The following is a 26,392-nucleotide window of genomic DNA, read 5'->3' as shown; positions in this document are numbered from 1 at the left end:
GCTTCTCTGCATCAGCATCCATATTTGTAGGTCTTCACTTTTTACCCTCGTCATTGTGTGTTTATTTTATGTGCTTATTCTGAAGGCTCAGCACTGTGGGTGTGTGAAACACCTCATGTGCAACAAAATGCATGAAAGCCTAAAGTGGTAGATTTGAGAAAAGGAATTAAACTCTGCTTTGAAGGCTCCCCAGCTGGCCAGCAGATGGCGTGAGAGGCACAGCAGATGATATGTGACTGCTTCCAAACCGCCTCAGGCCTCACATCCTGTCTACAGTGATCACCAAAAGAAGTCTTGTTGAAAAGCAAAAAAAGGCACCAGACTCACAAAGAGAACGACTGAAGCATGAGGTGACATAAGGAAGTTAAACAAAAAAAGAATTAAACAGACAGAAAAGCTGCAGAGCCTGACAGGGTCGTATCGTTTTCTACAAAGTGATAAAGTGAACGTTTAGCGTTAATTCTGGTGTGTTTGCGGTATGTTTAAATGTGTAAAACAGGTGAAAGCCGCTGTTGGAGGACACACGCGCGAGCTGAAGACGCTGAGAGAGCTCTCATCCTGTTTACCAGGAGCTGGATTTCAGCCTCTTCTGCTCAACTTGCAAGAATGTGTAGCTTACCCTGTTATGACATAAGCAGGCCTTTGTTTCCCTAAATCTGAATTATGCATGGCTGAACTGAATCCGTCTTACACACACACACACACACACACACACACACACGGTATAGAGTGCTTATGTTACACTTTGATGCATACAGGAAGCTTTCACACTCGTTTGTGTGTGCTTCCATTTCGTCTGTGCATGCGAGTGTGCAAACATACATGACGTCTGTCTTTCTAAGGAGCAGATCAGCGAATGTTTATCATTTCTATTTGGAATTACACGCAAGACTCACAGGGTTTATTGTGGTGTGTGTGTGTGTGTTTCTCATATACCACCATGTGCAACTCGTGTAGTGTGTCCAGTTTTGTTTGACCTGCCAAAAGGCTGCAGATGAAAATTAGCTGTGAAAATTAACTCTGGTACAACACATCAAGCATGTTAAAATCCATGGGTAGTTTTTTTAAAAGGGTCACTTAAAAATAAAATAAACTCCTACATTTTTATCAATCAATTAAGCTGTCACTACAGGTTAAAGTGGAAGAGTGAACACATTTGTACGTTATTTAGTGCACATCACTTTAATTTAGTCTGTTATTTTGTCTTTCAGATGAACATTTTTTAATTCATTATTCTTTAACAAAAAGCAAAACAATGTGCACAAGATAAATAATAAAATAAATATACATATGCAGCCCTCGTCATCACCACCCACATGATAGTCTGGTTGTCACCATAATTACACTCCATCACATGTCGTGGTCACATCCTTTAAAATCAAACTCACAAACCACTGGAGGACAAGGACGTACAGATTTTGTCCCCACAGTTTACAGTCCATGTCTGTAACCCTGCACAAAGTTTCATCCAAACCGTTTATAGGACATCTTTTCAAATACTCTCACCATCTCAGCAGCCCATTCTTGAACTGATGGCACCCACTCGGTCTTTGAGAAGAGTTCGTCAGTTTGGTTCCAACTCCACCTTTAAAGACCGATCCATCATCTGGAACTTACAGTCTTGGGCTGAATGTAATTTGGTTTTCTGCAATCTTGCTGAGATTTTCATGTATCCTGACCCAAAACTCCTGGACTCTGTTACAGGACCGTCACACAACTCGGTGACCTTCCTCTGACATGCAACCCTGAGCAAAGATCCTGCAACATTTCCTCATCCACCAAGACAAAAGGCCTGTGCACGTCTAACACGTCGGCATTGATGGAAGACGACGGCAGCTTACCGGTGCACTCCAAGCGATACGATCAAACCTGGACCTGTTTGCTGTCGCCTTCCCTCTGCCACCTTTCTTATCACGCCGAGCATCAACATGTATCGACGGGAGACTCTCCGTGAGGCCAGTAGGGACAGTTTGTCGTGTGATAAGAAATGCAGCTCTCTTATTACTGATGATAGAAACACCTGGAGAATCCACATTTTACAAAAGGGTTTTCATTAACATGTCGTTTCTGCAGACTGTGAGGGCTGTTTATCAGTGTCAGAGGGGAGCAGATACAAAACGAGCTCACAGGCTCTCAGTCACAGCGCTTGGCTCACGGCTTCGCGAGGCAGCATGTTCAGAATTTATATTGGCATGTGCTGTTATCTGCCGTCTGCGCTTACTCGTTTCAATTTTCAATAAACTCTTGACAATAAGGCACTGCCGTCTGAGAAGAAACATTTCGGTTTTTGTTGCTTTTCAGACGAATTTCTCAGGTTTTGGTTTTCAACAAATGTCAGATGGAGGACACGTCAAACAGAAGACTTTGGTAAAATGTCAGTAGCACACAGCTCCAGGCTTTCTGTCTGACCTTTTATTAAAAGAGGGTTAGATGTAATGTCAACAGGTGAAGAGTTTCCAGTTGCTATAACTGATCACTCAATATTGTCTGAATGATTTGTTGCCCTGTTAGCCACAGCATGGCAAGAAGGTAGTCTTTGTCTGTCAGTCAGCCTGAAACATCTCTACAATTATTTATTGGATTGCCTTTTAATTTTCTATAAAAATCCATGTTCCTCAGAGGATGAATTGTATCAACTTGGGTGACTTTTCCTTCAGCAGGTCAAAGTTTTGACTGCTAAAATTTCTCGACATTTATAGGATGGATTGGCACAAAATTTTGCACAGATGTTCATGGCTCCCAGATGATGAACCCTGGGAACTTAAGTGACACCATGAAAAAAAAGCTCTCATAAAAGATAATTGCCAAATTAACAAGTGAATTTTTTTTTGTTGTTCTTGACTTGGAAATTTAAGATGTGCGACTCTTTGATATATTTTATGGAATTCACTCATTAGATTTGGCTTAAGAAGAAGAGAAGCTTAATGTCTTTTTGAACTGACAAATGTTAGCATGCTAACACACTATGACTACAATAGTGACAATGATAACCGTGATACCTGCTATACACCAGTATGTTATCGCTGACATTGTGCGCATGTTAGCATTTAGCTCAGCATTGCTGGCTGTTGACCCTTGAGGGGCGTCCACACAGAAAGCAAAGTGATTTATAGCCAAATATGACTAACTTTCAGCTAATGTACATTATCTGCAAGTTAGTTAACACCTGATCATGTGTGTGTGTGTTTGTGTGGCAGTTCAGCCTCTGACTCAACTCAGACCTCAACAGGAAGTCCAGTTTTATCTATTATTTCCTTCCGGTTTCTGTTTGCTGTTGATTTAATAAGCAGTTAGTCTCATTTTAAAAATGAAAAATTGTTTTAAAGCCGTCTGTGTTTTCAGGGAAATTATGCTGAGAGAAATACATTTGTGAAAAAAAGCAGTAGATTTGTCTAAAATCATAAGCTGCCTAATTAAAAGTACAGCCAAACATAAGTGGCACTGATGCCATATGGAAATATTTCTGTACAAAGAGCTGCAACTCACGCAGATGGCCGAAGCACATTTGAGAAATGTCATTTGCTAAAGTGGACATTAATTATGCCAGAGTCCGCTCCACTAAAAGATAATGTACATAACTTCCAGGAAGAACACAATGGGAAGCATCTGATTCGATGGGGCCCAATGAAGCTTCATCACCAGCTCTTAATGGCTTCTGCTATTCAACCAGACCTCTCAGGGCCAAATGAAAAGCTGCAGAAACTCTTAAGTGGCCACCGTCGCCGCAGAGTCACTCAGAAGCCAAATAAAACTCCCTGTGCTCCAAAGAGGCAGAAAATAGTTTCAATGAGCCATCAAACGGAAAGGTCCGTGTGCAAATTTTAACTCTAGCTCAAATTAGAGCTTGAGTGGAATGAGATGTGTGTATGTGATTTAAAAAATACATGTTGCTTGTGTTTGACTATATTGTAGAAATTATGCCATAAAACTCATGCATTTTCTGTCATTTGAATGTGAAAACACTTGTCAGCAATTTGGTTCCTGCCAGTCTCAGCAGGTACTTTAGGCACACAAACAAACGCGCATGTTCACAATAAAACAATGAAAACATGCACACTTACATACTTTCTTTTGTTTGAGGCCCATTAAACATCAAACTGAGATGTTGTTTCCTCACAGAAATAAATGCTCTGGATATGCATTCATGCATCTGCACCTATGGCTGATAAAATGAATGAAACTGATGTAATCCCCCATGTTACCTGTACAGATTAATAAGCATGGAGCACAATAGAGCACAACACACAATGACTTCTAAGTCACCCAGCTACAACATCTGGACGCCCCCTGGTGGCCGGCTGCAGTGCAGCTCATAAACTCCTCCCCCTACATATTAGCAGATGGGACAGGGCCCAAGTAAAAACTAGTAAACTAGTAAATAGTTGTAATTTTTTCCCAAAGATGGTTTTTTGTCATCTTAGGTAGTTCTTAGCATTTCATTTTTCAGATAAATTTGATTTTAATAAGTTATTTGATGCTATAAAAACGAGCTGAAATGTCATGATTGACTCCACTGCCTGATCGCTACTGCACAAACTCTGGCTCCAGATGATGTCAGCGGAGCAAGACGGCAGAGCTCGTATCCACTACAGTAACTATCCAGCATCAATACAGGGAAAAGTTAACAGTGACACCTTAGAGGACAAACACTTAAAACTTTTAATGTTTTATCTGAATTTCCATTTGCCTTCTAGGTGCATAAAACTATTTTAATGGATGTCCCAAACTCTGATTTGTCACGTGTTTATATATATAAATACACACACACACACTCACTGCTTATCTTGGAGACACAAACATGCTGTTTTTGTGCTACTCACCACCCAGAGTGTGGATTACACCGAGGCCCAGTTTTTCTACATTTGAATGGATTGACCTTTTCCACAGCCGGAGGCACCTGCAGACCTCAGGGACTGAGCTCAGACAGGTGGAAGATGAGTACTCTGTGTCCTTGACTCTAGCTGAAGTCTGTGAATGTAACCTAAAACTTTTCCACATGCCAAGTTTGTCACTTCACTTGATTTAACTCTCAGTTGCGTTTTCATGCCTGTAAACAAGCAAATTATGCTTTTATGCTAAAACAGAGTAATTTGGGTTTGTCATTCGCATTAGATGTCGCTTTTGTGTGAGTTTAAACTTCCCATTGTGCAGTTTCAGACAGATACAAGGGAATCTTCTGGAGCTGGAGTGTCAAACTCAGTTTCATCCGGGGCCACATCAGCATTTTGTGTGTCCTCAAAGGGCCGGTTATAAATGCAAGAAAATTATCTGCTTCTTATCATGTTACGCAATTACCTTTGCATTCTATTGTTATTAGTTTTAGTAATTAATAACAAGCTAACATGAACTTCTGACTTCTTTTCTTTTCTTGGGCATTTTACTCATTTAGCTGCTGCTGTTAGCATCACCAGCTAGCTTGATATTGAGCAGATCACAACATCAGGATGCATTCTGAGACATGTAGATTATGAACTGTGCACTTTGGTAACTCAGCATATAATTATTTTGTGTCCTGGCCCTTAAACTGAGCTGCTGGGTCGGATTTGGAGAATAAATCTTCCTGTGAGGAAACACTCCTGCCACAGCATATACAGGACTGTTTCTGCTGCCTTTTGAGTGACTTTATAACCACTTTTTCTGTTGATCGGTTTATTCTTCACAATCTCTAATGAAACCATACATTCAGTGTTTTGCCTTATTTAGGATGCTGTCTCCTGATCCTGGTTCTCTTCATTGACTACACTGTAGTGTTGCAGGAACACAGCTTCATGCCAGTGTATACTGGGAGAAGCACAATGAGTCCCACCTTGACCTTTGACCCCTATTTGCTATAGCTAATGCAGTCTATTGATAGAAAATTGTGACAGAATAATAAAAATGTTGTTTTCCTGGTCTCATGATGGAGAATCGCTTAAACCCCAAAACACATTTTGTCCTTATTTTCAAGGGTTTGTCTTCTCATTTTCTCATCATTGATCATATTCCCCTGTTCTGTCCCGTCCTGATTGAAAGAAGAAGTGAGGCTTCAAAGTAGGGGGAGCAGCTGACAAACACCTGAAGATCCGCTTGGAGAGCAGGATCCTGACCAGGGCGGGTCACAAACAGGACTGTGTGTAGTGACATTAAAAGGAGAATCCATCATGGATCAGCTGTTTAGTGATCAGCACTGTGGAAGGACTGAGACAATCCGGGGGAGGTGACGTCTCATTTGTGTCGTTTGAGCATCTTTTGGCATCAGCGGTCTCTCTGTCTGTCTGTCTGTCTCTCTCTCTCTCTGTCTGTCTCTCTCTCTGTCCTTCCTCTCAACTTGCTTGCTCTCGTCACAACCACGCAATTGGTCGGATGGGGGAGGGGAGTGACAGCGACCATGTCAGTCGGTCTCTACAGAACTTGGTCCCATAAAAAGCGGAGCCGGTCGCGGAGCAGCTCAGACTTTCCCCGCTCAGGTGCGCCTTGCAGTCAGAGATGCGCGTCATGGAGCGCACTTTCCGGGAGCAGCTCTTCTTTCTGGTGCTGAGTCTGTCTGTCCTCAACGGAGACTGCAGGTACATCGAGGTAAGTGTGAGGACATGCAAGGCTGATTGTTGATGCTTTCCACTCCCGTGAAGATTCACACGTAAATTCCCGTTGAACTTTTTACGCACTAATTTTTTCTTCTCTTCGTGCAGAACAACGAGATCTCAAAAGAAGAATTATATTCATTTTTCAACTCGGAGCTCAAGAGAGAAATACCTGAGGAACTGGTGTATCGCCGACCTTTACGTAAGTCACATGAAATCTCTCTTTGTATGGCCTCTTTCTTACCAAACCCCGCACCTGACAGGCTGAGCAGCTTCTCTGTGGGTATGAAAGCGTGATAAAAAAAGACAAATGAGTATTTATTTATCTCTCACCTGCACTGCCTGTATTATAAAACTACAAACTGACATTTTGGAACAGGAAAATACAAGATACCTCTTAGACTTGTCTGTCTCTGTTTCAGTTTCTCAGTCTGAATTTGTTTTATTGTTTCATTTCATGTAAAATTAAACTGACTGAATTAAACTAACAGGCAAACAAAATAATGGAAAGTAGGGAAAGAAATAACGGGAATTAAAGTGTCATGCAGTTAAATCAAAAGACATCCTCTACACGGTGTTTCCTGCTGTTTGTGCTGACTGCATGCACATCTGGACGTGTCTTTCAGGCTGTCTGGACATGGTGGCAGTGGAGGGTCAGTTCACCTTCACGGCGGAGCGTCCTCAGCTCAGCTGCGCTGCTTTCTTCATGGCAGAGCCCACCGAAGTGATCACTGTGGACTATGACAGCGTTGACATCGACTGCAGGGGAGGGGACTTCATCACGGTAAACTGACAGCTCGTCCCACAGATAACCATTTTCCTCCTCTTTTGTGTTAATAAAAAAACCCATCAGGTGTGAAAAATCATCTGGGTGCTGGGAGAGTCAGCAGGAATGATTCCTGAAAGTCTTTTAGCTTTAACTGTTACCTCCTGTCATGCAGAAACTTCTTGGGTTCTTTATATGACTTTACATGACTTATATGACATGTATTCAGTGATCACTGGCCACAAAATGTGACCTTGCTGTTGTTTTCTAGCACAGTCCGGACTTGTTTTCATGCCACCAAACTGGACTCAGTCAGCGTGCTGGACTGAGCTTAGAAGCACTTCCTGATTAGATTTAAATCTGCTTTAACATAATTGTAAATAACCTGCTTACTTTAGGTGAGCTGCCCTCAAATCCCTCCCCTTCCCTCCCTTCCATGGTTGCACACTAATGCTCTCCTGCACTTGTCGTGATGATCCAGACTCCCTTGAGCACTCAGTTCAACGTGTCTCCCACAGAAAGATCAACCAAAAATGCACTCATTAATTGAAAGTGTTCTGACAGAGCTCATGTTTCAGCTTCTCCCTGTGAATGTGTCCCCTGGAGGTGTTTGACGGCTGGGTGATGAAGGGAGAGAAGTTCCCCAGCTCGCAGGACCACCCGCTGCCACTGTACGAGCGCTACGTGGATTACTGCGACTCAGGGTCGCTGAGGAGAAGCGTTCGTTCCTCTCAGAACGTGGCCATGGTCTTCTTCCGCATTCACAACGCCGGCAGCGGCTTCACCCTGACAGTCAGGAAGCACGTCAATCCTTTCCGTGAGTACGACTGTCACCTTCATAAGTGAATTATAAATTGCACACATGCACACGAACGTGGCCGTTTCAGCTTTGGGACCATTTGTGCAGCGATTAATGTGAGAGTCTGTGGTGATAATACAAGCCTGGCAGGGTGCTTTAGTCATCCATTGCACCAACGGGGGACAGTTTGCCATCACTAAGTTTCTGGATCAAGACCAGGATCACATGGCACAAATGCTGTCCTACAGAAATATGTGAGGACGAGACAAACAAGCTAAATCCAACGGGCAAATTCAACCCAATTAAACCTGCGCACTGATCCTTGTCAATTTAAAATCTTGACTTCATTTGTGCCTTCATCTTCCGTCGGTGTAATACATCTGCAGCATCTGTGCATTTGGTTTAGGCACATCTGAGTGTCGACTTGTTGTGCTGAGTGTACTTGTGCTCCTTTATTAACCCTTCCTGGAAGTCCTTGACACGTCCTCCTGTCCTCTCACCATTTCTCGTCTCCTTGCAGCCTGTAATGTCATCTCTCAGTCACCAGAGGGCAGTTACACAATGGTGATCCCGCAGCAGCACAGGAACTGCAGCTTCTCCATCATATACCCGGTGGAGATCGACATCTCTGAGTTCAGCCTGGGACACTTCAACCACCTTCCCAAGGTGAACAAAGGCCTCAAACACTCATGTGCGTCCAATAGCTGCCAAATGTGATAGCCTCAGTCCTCCTCATGTTTTTATCTTGGTTTGCGTGCTGCTGAAAGAAAAAAATTGTTCCGCATGCTCAGCTCAACCAGAAATTACTTAAGCTCAACGCAACAGCAATCTGCATCTCTAAAAACATCAGCTACTTTTGGTTAAAACTGAGTGAACTCACCCTTTAAGACCTTAATATTAAGCACAGCTCCTACTCGGCCTTAACTGCATGAGATTTTCCTGAAAGTCTGTTGTCTGTCAGCTTGCTTTGCCTTTCAAACAGCTCACATAAACAGCCAAAAGTCCTCATACCCGTTTGACAGAAAGGTCTAAAATCAATTCTGTATTCGCTTTAATTACTACAAACACGGCTTTAAAACCGTTCAACACGTCCTTCAAAATATCTGCTGTTGCTGTCACATGGACGGCTATGAAATGAGCTGTTCTGGCAGATGGTTTTAACACGAAATCCAAATGAACGATAATGTTGCTGCGTAACTGCAACAAGTTCACCAAATCAACTTAAAAGCTCATTTCTGCTGCCCCCAAGTGGCCAGAAAATCAGCTAGTGCAGGCTTAATGTTAGAGATCATTTCAGGAATCCATTGCAAGAAGCTGTACAGTTTGGGACACATTAACTCTGTCTTGTGCTGTCCACTGAGACACACTGATGGACAGTGTTTACCACATGTTGATGTCCACAGAGGTCCCTGCCCGGCTGTGCAGAATCAGGAGATTTTGTGCAGCTGCTGGGTGGAAACGGCATCGACACTTCGAAGCTGCTGCCCATCACCGACCTCTGCGTCTCCTTCACTGGACCCAGTGAGTGCTCGCCCTCCCTCCACATCATCGGTCGCCGCCGCTCTGACCTCACACTCAACGTGTTTCGTCTCTTTTCCCCCGCAGCTCACATGAAGATCGGCTGCGACAACACGGTGGTGAGGATGGTGTCCAGCGGGAAGTTCGTCAGCCGAGTGTCTTTCAGCTACAGGCTACTGGACAGCCAGGAACTGCAGACGATCAAACTGAACAACGTGGAGGATTTCTGTTTCAATAACTGATCCCAGCAGGATCATTAAGTGACAAATGTATCATTTGACTGCAGACATTTTTAGAGTTATTTTGTTAAAATAAAACAAGAGATCTACCTGCTCGCTCCCTTTTGATCAGACAAAACGTCTTGAATCCAAAGACATGAACCTAAAAACATGTGAAAAATAAGATATAAACATTAACAGTGATGTCATAATATTACAACCCCCCAAATTTCACTTTTAGTTTGTTTTTTTAAATGATTTTTTTCCATCTCTTTTCACTCATTCTGGTCGTCGCTGAATAAAGCTTGATGAAGTGTCCTTTTGTGTTTGGTGGAACTGCTGTTGTTTTTATTTATGCTTTGTGTACAACGACTTGTGTATTAATTAAGAGGAGACTCCTGATGCTGTCAGCATTCTTGAAAAAGAATGGCGCTAAAATGAATGTTACCTTCTGTTTATTTGGCCGAGTCACTTCCTGTTACGGATGACGCAGAGGGCCAAAGGTGGAGCGTTCCATACGATAAGTGTTCATTGCCATTGTGCAGTTAAATTTGTATAAAAACCTTTTTGTAATAAAACTATACTGCATGACAAAGCACTCGGCCGTGGTTTCGCTCTCATTTCATTTGCGGCAAAAAGGTGTTTCCGTGTCTTCATTTGAGCCACGAGGGACACCGAAGCTGATTCAAGACATCCGGCTTGTTGTCCTTGTCCAAATGTATTCGGACACGGTGGATGTGACTAACAAGGAAAACAGCGCAGAGTTTAGCGTGAAGCTTGGTTTTCCTGCAGTGGAGCTGACGGTGCGGTGCGGTGCGGTGCGGTCACGAGGAGGTAAATGCGTTCACATGCGGCACGTTCAACTCTCCTCTCGCTCGTCGTGTTCAAATTGCTGCAACTGTTCCCGTCCGCGCTGTGCACTGCTCCATTAAATTACTTCCAATTCATTAGCTTCAGTGGAGGAACACACACGGGAGGTGTTCACTGCTCCACCTTTCCAGACAGCACTCGCCTCCGTTTCTCAGCTGCTTGGTGTTCATCATGCAGGACTCCTGTGCAGCCCTCGACCTCGAGACCTTTCAGCTTGTCGCTCGAGCTTCTTCCACATCATTATCCCTTCAGGTGTGGGATGATGTCAGGGTCTTTTGATGGCTGACTCCAGGATATAACCGCCTGTCACTACAGGGAGGGCAGCAGGCGATATCTCTGAAAATAATGGCTTGAATGGTACAAACCAATGGGGCGACCGGTGATTGAAGGCCTGCAGGTGTGCTATCATTGACAGACACCTGCAGCCGCAGCCGGTGATGAATGAGGGCGTGATCACGACCCACGTTAGACATCAGAGTGTGTGTGTGTGTGTGTGTGTGTACATAAGCACCTCTTGTGGTCTGTCACTAATTTAAATATAGCAGGAGAAGAAGGTGGATGCAAAGCAGCCTCAAGGGGCAGTTCTTTTATTTATCTTTTACTGAGGAACAAAAATCATTTGCTGTTATGTACAGGATGTGTTTTTATTTTAATTATCAGCAGAGGCCTGATCCCACGCTGTTCAGCAGTCGCTTCACGTTCTTCTATGCCACGAAACGGCTGAAATGTTGCAGAATCGAACTCCTCTGCGACTCTACAGATTGAGAAAATCAAGTGTGACATTTGAACGTGGCCTTTCTGAGAGGCAAAATTATCAATAATTTGTCAATCACTCAGCAGGGGCTCAGAGAGGATGCAGACACTCAATAGTTTGAGTGCTGCGACTCTCAGAACATCACGACCTCATATTCATCAAAACACGTGCTAAGCTGTGATATTCCTGTCTTTACTACTACGCTGCACATTCTTATTAGGTCCTTTGTGTATGGAAATTAATTTGATCTCACTGTTTTCCTTCTCCTTTGCAAACAGTTGTCTGTGATTACACTCACTTGTCGACTGCTGATATTCAGCTGCAGATTAACTTAAAGGTTTTTGCTTCTGGCTCTGGGGCTGACGGCGAGGTTGACTTTTCCAAGTGATGACCAAGTGAATTCATGGTGCCCAGAGGATGAATCTCACCGGTGCTTTTTCACTGGGTCACAAGAAGTTCCATTCGTCAGCAGTTAACTGACGACCTCCTCACGAGGCTGCGCTGCACTTTGCGTTGAGCGCTGACGAGCAAATGTTTGCATGCTAAGATGATTAACTGAGATGCTGCTCAGAGTGCAGCCTCACAGAACTGTTAGCAAGCCTGCAGACTCTTCGTCTTCTTCTTCTTCTGGCACTTTTAGACATGAAAATTGGCTGAATTCTTTCAAGTTCCCATTTGAACTGCGTTGGGTCCGATGCAGTAGTTCAATACTCAATTGAAAGGCTGTTTATTGTTTTTCTCTCCTGCTGACACTGTGGACGTCCTTCCTGTGAGTTTGGTTTGAATCTCGTCCTGTTTCATTTGTGTCCTGATTCCAGAATCAACCCAAAGCTTAAATCTGAAGTGGAATAAATGTTAGAATATTAAACAAACAACTGATTTTCTGAACGTTTCCTCTATTTTTTTCCATCACATATGCTTGATCTCTTTTCTGACTTCTTGTTGTTCTTGTGCTGCCTTCAGACGGTGAAATAGCTTGAAGCTCGTGTGACTCTTCACTGTAAAATGCTTTAAACCATGCGATCATCAGCTGAGGGTGTAGTTAAGCTCAGAAAATGCTCACACACACACAGAGAGAGAGGCAGGTCACTCCTAACGAGGAGTTATGACACAAACAGTGACGCACAAAGTGACGAAACAGATGAACAGACAGCATGTGGGAGATAAGCGCTGGAGGCATGTTTTAAAGACGCTGCTCTCAGGTAGCAGCTACATTTGGATGGAGAATCTGTCCTGAGCCCGAAGATAAATCAGGCTACATACGTGCAGCCTGTATGTTTGTTAATGAAATTGAAAAAACATCTCCAGGGGCTTTTCTCTTGGCCGTGTTGCTCCTCTCTTCGTCCATCCTGTCCTCCATTTCTGTCCAGTTCACTTCATGATGTTATGAGTCACCGCATGTGTTCTCTCAGGAAACGTATGTTGTGTTTCTTTGACCTTTATCGCTCTTTTGCCTCTCGCTCTCCCAGACTTCCAATCGTCCCTCTCGATAGGCCGTCCTCCTTCTCCCCGAGGAGTCAAACATACAACAGCCTCATCCTGTTGAAGCAGTCTTCCTCCTTTTTCTCTACGGCCTCCTCAAGGCTGGATTATAGACTGGGCCCGAGGTGCCAGTGCCCCGTAAGAGGAGCATCGTTAGCATCGTCACAGTTCCTTCGACAAAAGTCTAAAAAGTTCTGATGTCAACGCTCATTTTCTAAGTAGATAAACAGAACTTCTACAAGCCGTTTATGCTGAAGACTGATGTAGCTCAGGTTCGTTTAGCCACTTGTTAGCAACCACCTTTTTAAGGCATGTAAAAGTCAAAACTCACAAGTTGGATACTAACTGGTGTATACTGCTGAAAATAACTTTGTGTTAATCGTACTTCAAGGATTGTTAAAAATATTCTGCCATCCATTTTTCCCGTTTTTGGCCTCCAGATGCTCATGTGCCCCGGGGCCTCACAGGACTTTGATCCGGCCCTGAGAGTCCCCGTGATTCCCCACAGTCATGAAGGAGACTTCCTGAGTCTACATCGTATACTAAAGAAGAGACCAGTTATTACACTCTCCTGGTCCTGGTTTTAGTCTCCCATTGTCTTACGTGCCCATCAGGTGCAACCATTTTTGTCCGAAGAGTTTCTCAATTGCCCTCACTTCATGATTGTACCGACACAGAAAACTATCAGAGATGCTCACGACGGATGACTCAAACCTTACGATCTGTAGGCTGGACGCCAGTTCCTGGACACGAACGCGTTCAGTCACAGGAAATGAAGGGACAATTAGATGAACACTCTGGAGAGGGCGTGTGTGTTGAAGTGGAGGGTATTTATAAGAATCAGAATATAAATATCCACATTTAAGGATTATCAAATGACACTCATGATTGATTGCAACCTTTTAAAAATTGAACAAAAATACATAATTACTGCACGGCATCTTCCTGTAGGAGGGAGGGTGATTATCCTGCTCGATTGCAGCCAATCACACACAAATTGCATTGTAACGGTGTCGGTTTGTGCGAGCACCATCTGCGCACATAAAAGCATCACGCTTGCCACTGCATTTTGTTTCAGTAATTTTCCTCCACGTCACAGCTGAGAATGTCATCGCAAATGAACTGTGTGGTTGGGTATTTTGGGAAAAGGGACATACAGAGGAAAACCCTTAGAAAATGCAGCTTGAGTTTACACTTTTGTCCTCCCCAAGGTGACAATCAGCATTCCTGCTCGAGGGGCAGAGACGATTGGCCGATTGGCCGGTTGGCCGCTGGACCCAGGTGGTCTGAGCGTGTCGAGGTCGCCGTGCGTCATCCAGTCGTGTCCCCAAAGTGCAGCCTCTCTCGCCTTGTGAGATGTCCAGTAAAGTGAGGGCTGAGTGACAGAAGACTCACACATGCACAGCGCTGGGAGGTGAGCAAGTACACTGATGCAGTACTCAAAGCATCTGCAGAAGTATTCAGTACTGCGTGCTATTTTACATGTCTGCTTCACTGTATTTCAGTGGGAAACTTGTTATTTGTTTGATATCTATAGTAACGAGTTATTTTCACATAAGCAAATAAGCAAAACCAAATATAAGCAAAGTGTAGGGAAAAGTATTTAAAGAAAATGAATATAAGATTAAGTTTTTCTTTTTTTCTTTTGTCTCTTGACCCCTTAGATTAATCTGGTGACCCTTTGGAGGGACCCGACCCTTATGCTGGGAACCCCTGGATTAAAGTGTATATATTCTAACAATCAGTCATTGTTAGTAGCTTGAAATGGAGTATTTTTACAATGTTGCGTGAGCACTTAGTACAGGACCAGAATACTGCATGTGTACATGATAATAATAAAGGAAGAAGTCATGCGGTTTCAGAGCATGCAGTGCAGTTTATTCACTCACGATGTTTTTACACGACGTCACCCGGCAGCTCTGATTTATTCTGACACTTAAACTGTTAGAAGACAAAGCTCAGAGTGAATTGTTCAAAAACAGGCGGACGGTCAGAACTTGAAAATCTTTCTAAACATCTAACTTTTCCCATGCAACACGCGGTACATTTACACACCAGAAACTGATTAAATGCCACAGACAACAGAACGCTTTTCACTAAGACAGCCGATTCGCTGTCATCCTGCGTTTTTCCAAAGAGTCCGTGCAGCTTTGTGCCGACACAAAGGAAAAAGAAAACCTTCCTCCTCGGGGGGATTCAGGCGGACAAGCGGGACTGACGGGGGACAAACAGGCTGACGATTCCTCCAAAGACACACAAAATATTCAACTTTTGACATTTATAGCGCAGCCGGGACGGTCTCTGCTGGGACGTCCACTGGGACAAGAAAAAAAAAAGGCCAACAAAGAATTTAAAGACAAATTCCGAAATGAGAAAGGTGTGTTTTTAAAGGTTAATGCCACTGAACTGATTATGGGTAATGAGCTCTCTGTGCTGCCTTTCACACACAAAAAGGAGTTTTTACTGTAATGCGCCCAACGCAGTGAAGAAAAGGACGACAGTTGGGTTTGTATTCTCTAATTACAAACATCACTCTGATATAAAAACGACTAATTTGGATCAGACAAGCTGAAGTTATACTTTAACAGCTCCAGGCTGAACATTGATGGCTGATTTTTATCTGTGACGACAGGACAGAGTGTCTAACTTCAGTAAGATTACATTCACAATCCTATACAAATACTAATACAGAGTGTTGAACAGGTGGGACGTTTACTGTATTGTTTGATTTACACGTGGTTTACAGGCGGCTCTCTGCAGACATCTACTTGTTTTTCTTCTTCTGCTCTTGGAAGAAGTCGTTGCAGGCGACTGTCAGCGCAGCCACCAGCACAACAAACTCGTTGAAATCCACCTCGTTGTCTTTGTTCGAGTCCAGGTCGTTCATGATCTTCTCCACCAGCATTGGATCCTTCTGGGACTGAAAGGAAAACACAGCAGAAGAGAATATTTAGTCTGTTAATGAGCTCCTGTGTAAGCCAGATGTATTGACGCCTCGTGTCCCTGCTTCAGCAATTAAAAACAGCTTGAGCACACACTACATGGAGGTATTGATACAGGAAACATCAGGACGAGCAATGTGCGGTCGCTTGATTGATGCTGGAGCTTCATATTGACTCCAGGCTGAGTGAGAGCAGAGTGATGTCGCTGCTAAATGAGCCGTGAGCTGCAGCTGATCGCACACGACTCGTAGCCGCTTTGCTCATTTCCTCCAGGACTGAGGAACAAGTGGAGGCCTTCCCTCCTCCAGCCTCTGACCTGCGAGGCAGCGCTGATCTTTACGTCGGCGCGCTCATTAAAGGCAACATTTTAGCAAAGGTTGAAATTAAAATCCAGTCCACACTGGGGGCAAACTGGGATGGGTTTTAATTTATTAGGAAATTATCAGCACACTGCTGCTGCATTTTATTTAAGTTAGATTTTTAATGGTCAGACAGAGAGAGAGAGGGAGCGAAACTGTAACTGTACTTTTTTTATTTATAATTTTATTATGTTTTCTCCTTTCCACTAAACCCCCATTTAACTGTCGAATGGCAGCATACCTGATAAAAAAAAACAAATGAATTAATAATAGAAAATTAATATTGTCTGTTCACATGCCCTCAGCATATCATATTTAGGTTTGTGTCCTGTGAAAACCTCAGTTTTGTTTCTCAGCTACAGCGGAGGGAAGTTTCCTTTCTTTCCTCTCGTAAAGGAGCACTCAGACCTTCAGTTCCCCTCCAAATAACATGAACAAGTAGCTCTAGTTTAAAACCCTGACACTGAAGGCAACTTGAGTTAAACTGAAGTACAAAGAGAAGGTAAAACCAAGTGGCTCCAGAACTGACTGCCTTCTACAGCTTCACCTTCCTGTTCAGTCTGGGCCTTGAACGCATCTTGTCTGAACTGAGCAGTAATCTATCAGGCCTCCAGGTTTTATTTCTTTTTCTGTCAGAGGAAACTGAGGCTGAGTGTTATGCTGGTGCTGCGTCTATTCTCAGAGGTGACTATCGCCCAGGGGGATGTGATGACATCATGGGAGAGTCTAAATTTGGAGGCGACATGGGCCACTGATGATGATGATGATGATGGTGGTGGTGGTGATGATGTTGATGTGTGAGCACCTGAGGCTTCCCGTCCGAATGAAGGAAGACACGAAGTGAAAATAAAAATGTGAAGGCGTCAGGTTTCCGACTCTGAGGCTCTGAGGTTTGGGTTGGCGCGCTGTTCTCAGTCATTTGGAATTGCGGGCTTGTACAAACTGCTATCGCACGGACTCCGGGGCTGGAGCTTATCTGTGATGACCTTATCTGTCTCCTCCTCCAGCAGTTACACTCTGACAGCAGGATAGCAATCAGTGAGAAAACAATTCCCTCCAACAAGGTCAGGACGCGCTTTCTTAAATCACCGCGAAACCTGCTTATCTCATCTAACTTTCAAGCGACTCAGGCAAAACATCCCCAAGTGTGTCGCATGGTTCCTGCTGCTCACTGTAGATCAGCTGAGGACACGCAGGAAGATGCAAACACATTCCCACCTTCTCTGCCTCTCATTCTGTTAAAAACACCCCGGAAGCCCACCTGGTGGTCTCCGACTCTCAAACAGCTGCTCAAACTGGGGATGCTCACGATGTGACGACTTCACTTTACAGAAACCACACGAGTGACGCGTTTACTTTACCGTGAGGAAGTCGGTGAGCTCGCTGTGCAGGAGCTGCTTCAGCTCGCCCTTGTTGAGTTTGTATTTGTCTCCATCGTTTCCGGAGTAGTTGTAGAAAACCGCTATGAGTGCGTCCATCGCGCCCTCGAGCTGGCTCGGCATTGTGCTGGGAGGAGTCTGGCGGCGTCCTGACACAGAAAACGTGTTAAAGTTCACACAAGAGCTACAAAGAGACGGGACTGTGGTGCTCTTACCCGGTCGGAGTCGCGCACAGGTGTGATAAGAGACGCTGCGGCACAGCTTGTTTATTAGGAAATGAGGAAAAAGCTTAGTGGGCCATCCTCTGTCTCTGTGGCGATAATTAATTCCACAGGTGAGACGCCCATGGTAACTGTCTTTCTTTCCAGGTTTTAATCAAGGCCGTTAAGTGGAAAACAAAACATGTGCCAGTGTAACCCTGGAGCTCCCTCGGGTATTCATCAAACCCTGAGCCGTGCATGGGCCCTCACACACGTCTGGATCGCTTACATCCCCGAAATGAGCTGGTTTCACAGGCTTAATTAATGCGTCCCTAACGATGCTAAAGGCACATTTTATTTTTTAATCATTCGAGATGTTTCTAAATGCATTTATTTATGTGCATAGCTGCTCATCACACGTCCCCAGATAAAATACTGGTATGACAAATAAAAGTACTTCATCATTTGAAAATGCTACAGTACATTCTATAAACACTGATATTAAAACATTTTTGGCATCTCTTGGCCTCTGTATGGGTCTAGGGGATGGAGCTGCTTTGAAGTCACTGTGGTTTGTGGATTATTGATAAGCCTTAAGTTTGATTTAACAACAGCTCCCATCTTGATTTTTGGAGCCAGAAGTGACCATATTTGGACAAGAGGGTGGAGCTAAGGAGGATTCATATTGTCCTGATTGGATGGGACTGATGCCCTAAAGCATTTTATCATGTTCTTTTACTCTAAATGTGAGCATAATTTACAAAATAAACATCATCCTGTAGTGAAGAAGACCTGAAACCAGCGACTGAGACCATAAACTCATCAGAAAACCGCTTACTGTTACCATAAATCAGGTGTGAAGTAGGCTTATTTTCTCATAAGCTTAGACACAATCAGACTTCTTTTTGAAACCAGTGGAGTCGCCCCCTGCTGGCCATTAGAGAGAATCCATATTTATGGCACTTTTGCAGACTCTGATCTGACATTTATTTTATTTCAGAATGACGTGACTTATTAAATAATGTATTTTTAGTACTTTAAAGACACAAATACAAGCTCTTAAAGTATTTCTGTTTCAAACCCGTCTCTGATGTTTGTCTTAATGTGTTCTTGTCTTTGTGACTTTTTTCTTTTGTGGACGGCTACAGTCGTGCTGGTGAATGAAAACAAAAACACTGACTGTACAATTTTGAGGTACTTATAATTTGTCACTTCATTTTTAGTGAGTAATGTTGTACTCCACTACATGTATTTGACATATAAAAAAATGATGACAGCACTCTGGAAAGATTTATTGCCTTTTTCTCCTGCCTTCCAAGCAGCAGCTGGTTTCACCTCGTCTCAGGGAAACACATCAGACTTGTGGAGACTTGCTTTGCTCGCCGGCAGGTTTTCATTGTCTCTGTTTCACCTTGTGTTTCGAAATCATCCTGTTCTCATCGAGGAGTTTATTTTTAGCCACAGCAGGTTTCATCCTTTGTGTCATATTGTGTCGGGACGCGACAGGCCCTCCTCCGTCACCGTGTCATAACTGACAGTGGAGAAAAACACTCCGTTCAAGCCCCCAAAGGCAACACCTGAGGGATATTAGCTGTCAGGTGCGCCTGCAACTTTTCCTCCACCGGCGAAGACTGCCACAGAGAAAAATAAGTTTCCATTTGTTAAGGTGACGAAACAGTTTCCCCTCATCAGCACAGTGAATGCACAGTGTGAATGCAGGACGGTGACCAGTGAAACCCTGAACACAATCTATCAAACGTCTTCACATCATTTTGATGTGGTGGGATTATTTTAGCTGTCAGCACAGGCTTTGATTTCAGTGTGACAAATGTTACCCTTCACATCATAAACATAAAAATGCAAAAAATATAATCGCAAGTCAGTTTCTGACTCAAATAAAAACCCATTGTTGAAGGTGTTATTTCAGATGTATAAAGATGCAAAAGTCTTACATGCTGCATCATTAACAGTTTGTTTAAAAGATTGATTCACCTTTTTTTATTTACATTAACAGGCATCTGTGAGGCCTTTTTACTAAAATAAAATAACGCTTATTACAAGGATCTCAATATAAAGCATTACCAATAAAAAATACTCATAAACTTCCTCATAATCATTTCTTGGTGATAAACTTTAATATTCTGATACAAAACTCGTCTTCCTGTGTAAGGACTTGTAAAACCCTGCCCTTGGTCTTAAAGGGGATAAGACGGTTTCCTGCTACCCACATGACAGATGATTTATCATTTCACGCACCCTCAGGTCCTCTGCAAGCGTCTTCAAGGTCACCACGAAGACATCAGGAGGTGATGCTTCTGTCCTGTTTGCAGTTGAGCTTTGAAATGTCCTGCTGAATTAAACAACATTTTAAGTCAGTTTGACTGCATTGGAAACGTTAAGGTACAAATCAAGTACTGGACTTTAAGTCAGTCACATGTTGAAAAGCGCATGTGGTGAACATTATCTCGATCCTCACCCTGAAAAGCACACCTGTGCAGGCTTTCTGCCTCGCTGACGTGTGAGCTCGAAGCTGCTGATGTTTCACCGGTTCAGGGTTTTCTCTGCACCGAGCTGACCGGAGGCTCTGTCTTCCACTCTCGCGGAGGCGTTTTGGGTGGATGCAGATGTGCACCTGTGGATGAACCCTGACACGAATCTCTTCCTATCCTTTTCAAAGCTTCAGCGGCGCAGCCACACGGCCTCGAGGTAAAAGTGCTGGGATGAAACATTCAAGGCCCTTTTCTGGTTTTCGGTATCCCTGCCCGGATCTCAAAGTTTGGTGGTGAAGTGTCCACCGGTAAATAAATGACTGCATGTATCTAAGCTGACACACCGATGAGAGGAAACCACGCCTGAGTGGTGCATTCAGTGTCCCTTTTTAGCTCTGTTTAACAGCTTATAAACAATTAATAAATGACTTATTGACACTAACTAGTTGCAACACATTATGATGCAGTGTAAGCAGAAATATGGACGTTTCTGTCTACAGCATGACGCATATAAAATAAATACTCCTAATCTCATGACCGCTGAGCAAACCGATGAGGGACACAAGATGCGGCTGAAAGCCCCAGGAATAAATCCAACGAGTTAAACTGCGATTTCCAAGGTCAAGATGAACCTTCAAATCCAACAGGTTTTTATTTTAGCACAGACAGCTTTGAACAGCACCTGTGAATGACTTGTACACCTGTGTTAATAGTTAACAGTTGTTCATGTGTAACCGTGTATCATTAAATATGATCTCAGCTGCGTTACACTCAGCTCAACTGTTTCACCCACAGGTACATTAATTAACACCTGAAATGTCCTCACACCTGTGGTACAGTGTGGAACAAACCATTCATTGAGGGTTTGCATGGTGGTTGTGAAGGTAAATGTGGTGAAGTTAAAGTGAAGTGTGGCTTTTCGACCTGATCCGACATGTTAGCTGTGATCTCACCCTGTCAGGCTTGTAAAAAGCCGCCGGAGGATTTCTCACTGTCTGCGCTCCCCTGGCTGGATTTGACAAACTTACCTTCTGAAATAATGATGCCTTTTGAGTGATGAAGGCCTTTTCTTCCTTCTCCTGGCTTCATCCTCTGAATGTAAGGCCAACAGCCCAAATTTAGGTTCTTGTGGACCTTCCTTTTCATGATTGCATTTGGACATGCGTTGAATGTGTCTGCATGAATTCACGGTGGGCTGATATGTGCACCCCTGACTGGTTTATTCCGCCCTGCAGAAGCATCTTTATTGTGTTGAGGAACAAAAAGCACATTAGAACCAGCCAGAGAAGCAGTAAAACGAGCGCAGTGGACACTGTGGACACTGCTTCTTGGACGTGCAGCGGCTCAGTGGACGTGAGGAGCAGTCTCACGCCTCGTCATCGTCTCCTCAGACGCCTACATGCGGTGCTGCATGTTAGTGGTGCGGTGAAGCACCGACTGAGAGGTGCCTTCTCATTTACTTTACCGACACTCGTCTGGCGAGCGGGAACACAGAATCGAAACCGGTTTGTGGTCCTGAAGGCACTGAGTCCTTCTTATCGTACCTGACAGCGTGCCAACAGCCACTTTCTATTACTTGAACGAGTCAATACTTTTGGATCAGTCAGAGTCCGAGTCTTCTACCTCGAGCTCACATTATCTTTGACTTCTGTCACCTTCTCAGTTTGTCCCACAGGAAACATCAAGCCTGAGGCCCACGTAATAAGAGCGTGCAGCGTTTTGAGTCAGTTTTTTTAATGAGTGGGCTCCTCTCAGACAAAAACGATTAGAGCTGATTGATGGTCAGACTGCACAGGACAAAGTTTCATCAGGTGCGGTGTGGACAGACACACTTCTGCGTCTCTTATGACATCACTGAGACTGTTGGAAATTGCTGTCTTCTTGTCTCAGCGCTCTGTAAACATAAACTCAGCAGCTGGCAGCTTTCAGCTTTAATGGCTGTGTTTGTGTGTGACCTGGACTGCGGTTTTCAGGTTGTCGTCTGTGACTTGATGTCTACTGCCCCCTACTGGCTGATCAGTGGTATTAGAAAGTATGCTCATCATTAAGTCAAGTCCTGACCTGCTCTGTCTGTCTCTTCTTCTGCTCCAGCTGTCCTCTTACAGACAGGAAGTGTTTGTCACTTCTCTACATTTTATGCTGAAATGGCTCTCACACTGCGCAAAGTACACACAAAACCTCTGGCATTCTGCTCAGGCTTCCCAGACTTTCTTAAATATCGAAATCAAGAACCTTTTAAGGACTTCCCAGGCCCAGTTCTCTCAAATTCAAGGACGACACCTGCCATAGTCTGAGGCATGGATTAAAGTTAATTACTGTTAAAACAGACTTTACAGACGCTCACAGGCATCAATTAAAAACACAGGAAGGCAAACAAATGAGGGAGACACACATGCAGACAGCAGAATATCTGCTAATGTTAAATAAAATACACACCAAAACAGCTTCAGTTTCTCTTCTTGCATAAAACAGATAAATAAAATCGTGTGTCCAAACGGCATCGAGTTAATGTGTCCCGTCGTGAAACGTTTTGGTCCCACTGCTCGTCTGTCAGCTCTGATCCAGTCCACTCAGTGATTACTGACAACAGCAGAAAAATCTAAGTTTAAACGTCTGACTGTGAAGCACGCGGCATCGCAGGATGTTTATCAAAACAAAATTATTGTGTCACACCATAGAAACAAGAGCTGCGGTCAGTCCGGCATCTGAAAGGAAGTGCTTTTGAATCCATGTCTCGTTTGACAGCTTTTCTATGATTAATTACTCTTCAGGCTGGCTCATATTGCGTCTGTGTGTGTGTGTGTGTGTGTGTGTGTGAGACATTAACAGGCTGATTACAAGGATGCAGCAGTGAATACCCGCTGCATCCGACTTGATGTTTTCATTAAGTTTGTTCTGCTTGTATTTCATTTAAGAGTTAAAAGACACAACCCGCTGGTTTTGGGTGACAAAGTCAAATTCAGCAGCAAACGGAAGCTCTCTCTCCATGATTTGGGCCAAAGATTAGAGCGGCTGTGGCCCGGCTCCTGAGTCCTGGCTGCCGTCCTTGTGCCCATGAAAAAGGGCCTTTACAGAGTGCCTTCTTTTAAAACGCGGGGTGGTGGGGGTGGAGGTGGAGCTTGAACATACATAAGAGGCTAAAGGCGGCGCGCCAGTCCAATTTGTGGTTGCCTAACCTATACGAGGAAGCTGATTGGATCTTTCCTTCCATTTAGACCCTCTTTCTCCTCTCCAGGCGCTTTTTAGAAACAATCTGCCCTCTTTTGGAAGAGAATCGCAGCGTTAGTGATGAGCGCTGGCAGGTTACTCAGAGCTGAGGCTTTATCCTGGATGTCGGATGAGGATAACGTGACTGGGAGCCAGTCCCAGGGTCTGGTTCTGCAGCCTTTCTGGGACTACCTCCACCAGAACCACCACGACCTCCTGAGGAGCCCTCCCTTCCCTGTGGTCCTCTCCGTCACCACCTACTTCACCCTGGTTGGTCTTTACACCGTGCTGGACCTGCTGGCCCCCACTTGGCCCTGCATTAACCGCTACAGGCTCCACCCTGACAGACCCGTCACCTGGCCTAACATCTGGACTACCCTGGGACTCACCATCTACAACCATGTGCTTTACATCTTCCCTGCTACAGTCGCCCAGTGGCTGTGGAGGCCGCCCACCCCGCTGCCCCGCGAGGCGCCCACCTTCCTGAGCTTCATCCTGGGCATCCTGGGCTGCATGGTGCTCTTCGACTTCCAGTACTACCTGTGGCACCTGCTGCACCACCAGGTACCGTGGCTGTACCGCACGTTCCACGCCGTGCACCACCAGTACAACCAGACCTTCAGCCTCGTCACCCAGTATCTGTCTGGCTGGGAGTTATTCAGCCTGGGATTTTGGGCTACGATAGACCCCATCCTGCTCCAGTGCCACTGCCTGACAGCGTGGGGCTTCATGGTCTTCAACGTCTATGTGTCCATTGAGCAGCACTGCGGCTATGACTTCCCGTGGGCCCTGCACAACCTGGTGCCCTTTGGCCTCTGGGGAGGTGCACCCAAGCACGACGCTCACCACCAGCGGCCCGGCACAAACTTCGCCCCATTCTTCTCCCACTGGGACTGGCTGGGGGGCACCCACATCGTGCCAACTCCCTCCAGCCACGCCGCAGCGGGTGAGCCAGACAAGACAAAATGTAGAAAAGACTAAAAAGCTCGAGTTAATCTCCCACTGACTCTGCCCCTGCTCTTTTATTCAAGCTGCCTCTCATGTACCTGCCCTCATTCCAACACGCTTCTGTTTTCTTCTTCGCTCTCCTACAAGAGCAGTTTCTTTGCATTTCCTGTCTTCTGAAAATTCTTGTAGAGACTCTGCTAACGGCAGACGGGCTTTCTTCACTGTTTAGGGAATCTGATTAAAGTTTCCTGCCAAGTTGTTGAGCGGAAAAATGATCTTTTATGTCTGTGTTGTGTATAATCGTGTCAGTGTCTCCGTGGCGTTCTCAGGTCAGTGTGTCCGCATGGTTTAACATGTTTTGTGCTGCCTCGAAGAAATAAAAGCAGAGAATAAAAACCGCTCACTCGACGGCTGCTTTCTTTATGGATCTCATTGAGTATTTAGTGGTGGATGGTGTGATGCGTGATTGAACACGTTAGCACGTACATCCTCCCTCTCTCCCTCCTCGGCTCTGACCCTCTCACTCTGGCGCATGAATAGCGGCCTTTTAGCTGCATCCCAGTATGATGCGTGGGCGCAATACTAATCTATTATCCTCTCTGTGAGACAAAACGCTCTCACTGCTTACTGTTAATGCATCAAACTCAGAACGAGACAACGCACTTCTGATGCACGGGTCTGTGAAAATCAAAATGAAATGTTTTAAGCCTGTCTTTGCACGGCCAGCAGCAGTGAAATATCTCACTCTGCTGGGAGAAACAGCAGATTTTTCCACTGATTTGAGTCAGACAAACGTGTGAAAATCAAATAAAATAGCGATAAAGAAAATTCTGTTTTGTTTTGTTTTTTATGCTTATATTTCAGCAAACAAGCCAGCAGAGGTCACTTTTCATCCCAGCACAAATCGGAGCAGCTTCTGCAGAACTTGTGCTGGTAAAATCTAACAGAACAAAAGAAACTCATTTTCTTTTCTTTTTGCGCACTAACACGTCTGCACACAGGAAACGCGGTGCAGTGGTGATCTGACCCCGCACTCAGAACCGGTTTGGCGTGTTCCTGTTTACACGGGCACTGACTGTTGGAACAACTCGTGCTTATTTTACAAACATTGCGGTCATGCGCCCTGAGCATGTCAGCGTGTCATTGTGTCTGTGTGTCTGTGCTGCAGTGGGATCTCATGTATGAATTAAAAAGCTAATGATGAGTATCTCTCATGTGCACTCATTCTCAGCGAGACTAAAAATCTCAGGCTCATACAAAAAGAACCTGAAGTTCAAGTTAAGTTACTTCACTGTGAAAAGATTGAAGACTGATAAGCTTTGAGCAGCAGGGATTTGCTCCGTTTGTCTCCCAGCAACAAACAAACAAACAGTGCAAACCCTCACCGACTCATTTCAGGTTTCATGTTCTCGCACCAGACCACATGTCACTCTGGTGGTTCAGGTTTGCTGCCACCGTACAGCATACATGTGTGTTGTAACATGGACGACACAAACCATCATGGACATGTGTGTGTGTGTGTGTGTGTGTGTTTGACTGGAACAATGTCGTGCATTTTAAAAACGCTCAATATGAAAGACTTTCCTCTCTTTGTGGTCAGTTAGATGTGAAGGTAGGCTGAATATGTCAGCAGCAGGCAAAATCATTTAACATTCCAGCTTTTTATGCTGCTCTCAGCTCTCTGGAGTGCAGCTGCTCTAAAAGTTCCTGTGAATGTGCACCAATCAGAGCCTTTAAAAATGGAAGACTTTCCATTCCTGCCATACCAGAGCCGCATGTCATGTCATGATTATGTTGTGGGGAAAATATTCTCAACAGGGCTGATTTCCACTACACGACCATCATGGCCAAGAGAATATGCATATTGTGCAATATGTGGATGAAAATGAGTTAAATTAATC

The 26,392-nt window shown here is 44.4% G+C and overlaps 3 protein-coding genes and 2 long non-coding RNA genes across 9 annotated transcripts; 2 read left to right on the top strand and 3 right to left on the bottom strand.

Annotated features, from left to right (window-relative positions):
• Nucleotides 1-6,255: 6,255 nt before the first annotated feature.
• On the top strand, nucleotides 6,256-10,453 carry LOC124052019 (corticotropin releasing hormone binding protein). Its single transcript, XM_046375871.1, has 7 exons — nucleotides 6,256-6,555; nucleotides 6,669-6,762; nucleotides 7,187-7,344; nucleotides 7,933-8,143; nucleotides 8,646-8,791; nucleotides 9,529-9,646; nucleotides 9,731-10,453. The coding sequence occupies exons 1-7, from the start codon at nucleotides 6,466-6,468 to the stop codon at nucleotides 9,883-9,885; spliced, it is 972 nt and encodes a 323-aa protein (XP_046231827.1). The 5' UTR covers nucleotides 6,256-6,465; the 3' UTR covers nucleotides 9,886-10,453.
• LOC124052020 lies at nucleotides 8,751-11,166 on the bottom strand. Of its 3 annotated transcripts, none has more exons than XR_006841911.1 (4): nucleotides 10,310-11,166; nucleotides 9,973-10,024; nucleotides 9,510-9,849; nucleotides 8,751-8,885 (listed from the first exon to the last, which is right to left on the bottom strand). It is a non-coding gene; the product is annotated as an uncharacterized LOC124052020 (long non-coding RNA). The 3 variants fall into 3 exon arrangements; XR_006841912.1 differs by having other exon boundaries at nucleotides 8,865-8,882; XR_006841910.1 differs by lacking the exon at nucleotides 8,751-8,885 and having other exon boundaries at nucleotides 9,167-9,849; nucleotides 10,310-11,164.
• A 3,652-nt stretch (nucleotides 11,167-14,818) lies between these two features.
• s100z (S100 calcium binding protein Z) lies at nucleotides 14,819-17,870 on the bottom strand. 3 transcript variants are annotated; one of them, XM_046375932.1, is made up of 3 exons: nucleotides 17,863-17,870; nucleotides 17,630-17,796; nucleotides 14,819-15,887 (listed from the first exon to the last, which is right to left on the bottom strand). In XM_046375932.1, the coding sequence occupies exons 2-3, from the start codon at nucleotides 17,768-17,770 to the stop codon at nucleotides 15,732-15,734; spliced, it is 297 nt and encodes a 98-aa protein (XP_046231888.1). In that variant the 5' UTR covers nucleotides 17,771-17,796; nucleotides 17,863-17,870; the 3' UTR covers nucleotides 14,819-15,731. The 3 variants fall into 3 exon arrangements, with proteins under 3 accessions (XP_046231888.1, XP_046231889.1, XP_046231890.1); XM_046375933.1 differs by lacking the exon at nucleotides 17,863-17,870 and having other exon boundaries at nucleotides 14,819-15,283; nucleotides 15,701-15,887; nucleotides 17,630-17,812; XM_046375934.1 differs by lacking the exons at nucleotides 17,630-17,796; nucleotides 17,863-17,870 and adding an exon at nucleotides 17,074-17,600.
• Nucleotides 17,871-18,941: 1,071 nt separating this feature from the next.
• On the bottom strand, nucleotides 18,942-20,725 carry LOC124051860. Its single transcript, XR_006841883.1, has 3 exons — nucleotides 20,324-20,725; nucleotides 20,076-20,194; nucleotides 18,942-19,478 (listed from the first exon to the last, which is right to left on the bottom strand). It is a non-coding gene; the product is annotated as an uncharacterized LOC124051860 (long non-coding RNA).
• A 2,776-nt stretch (nucleotides 20,726-23,501) lies between these two features.
• On the top strand, nucleotides 23,502-24,514 carry ch25hl2 (cholesterol 25-hydroxylase like 2). Its single transcript, XM_046375086.1, is given in 2 exon segments — nucleotides 23,502-24,476; nucleotides 24,479-24,514. Coding segments are annotated over 2 exon segments (888 nt in total). The 5' UTR covers nucleotides 23,502-23,624.
• The last annotated feature ends 1,878 nt before the right edge of the window (nucleotides 24,515-26,392 follow it).

This window comes from Scatophagus argus, chromosome 20 (assembly GCF_020382885.2).
Source record: "Scatophagus argus isolate fScaArg1 chromosome 20, fScaArg1.pri, whole genome shotgun sequence".
NCBI lineage: Eukaryota > Metazoa > Chordata > Actinopteri > Scatophagidae > Scatophagus > Scatophagus argus.
This window is presented reverse-complemented; position numbering and strand designations above follow the sequence as displayed.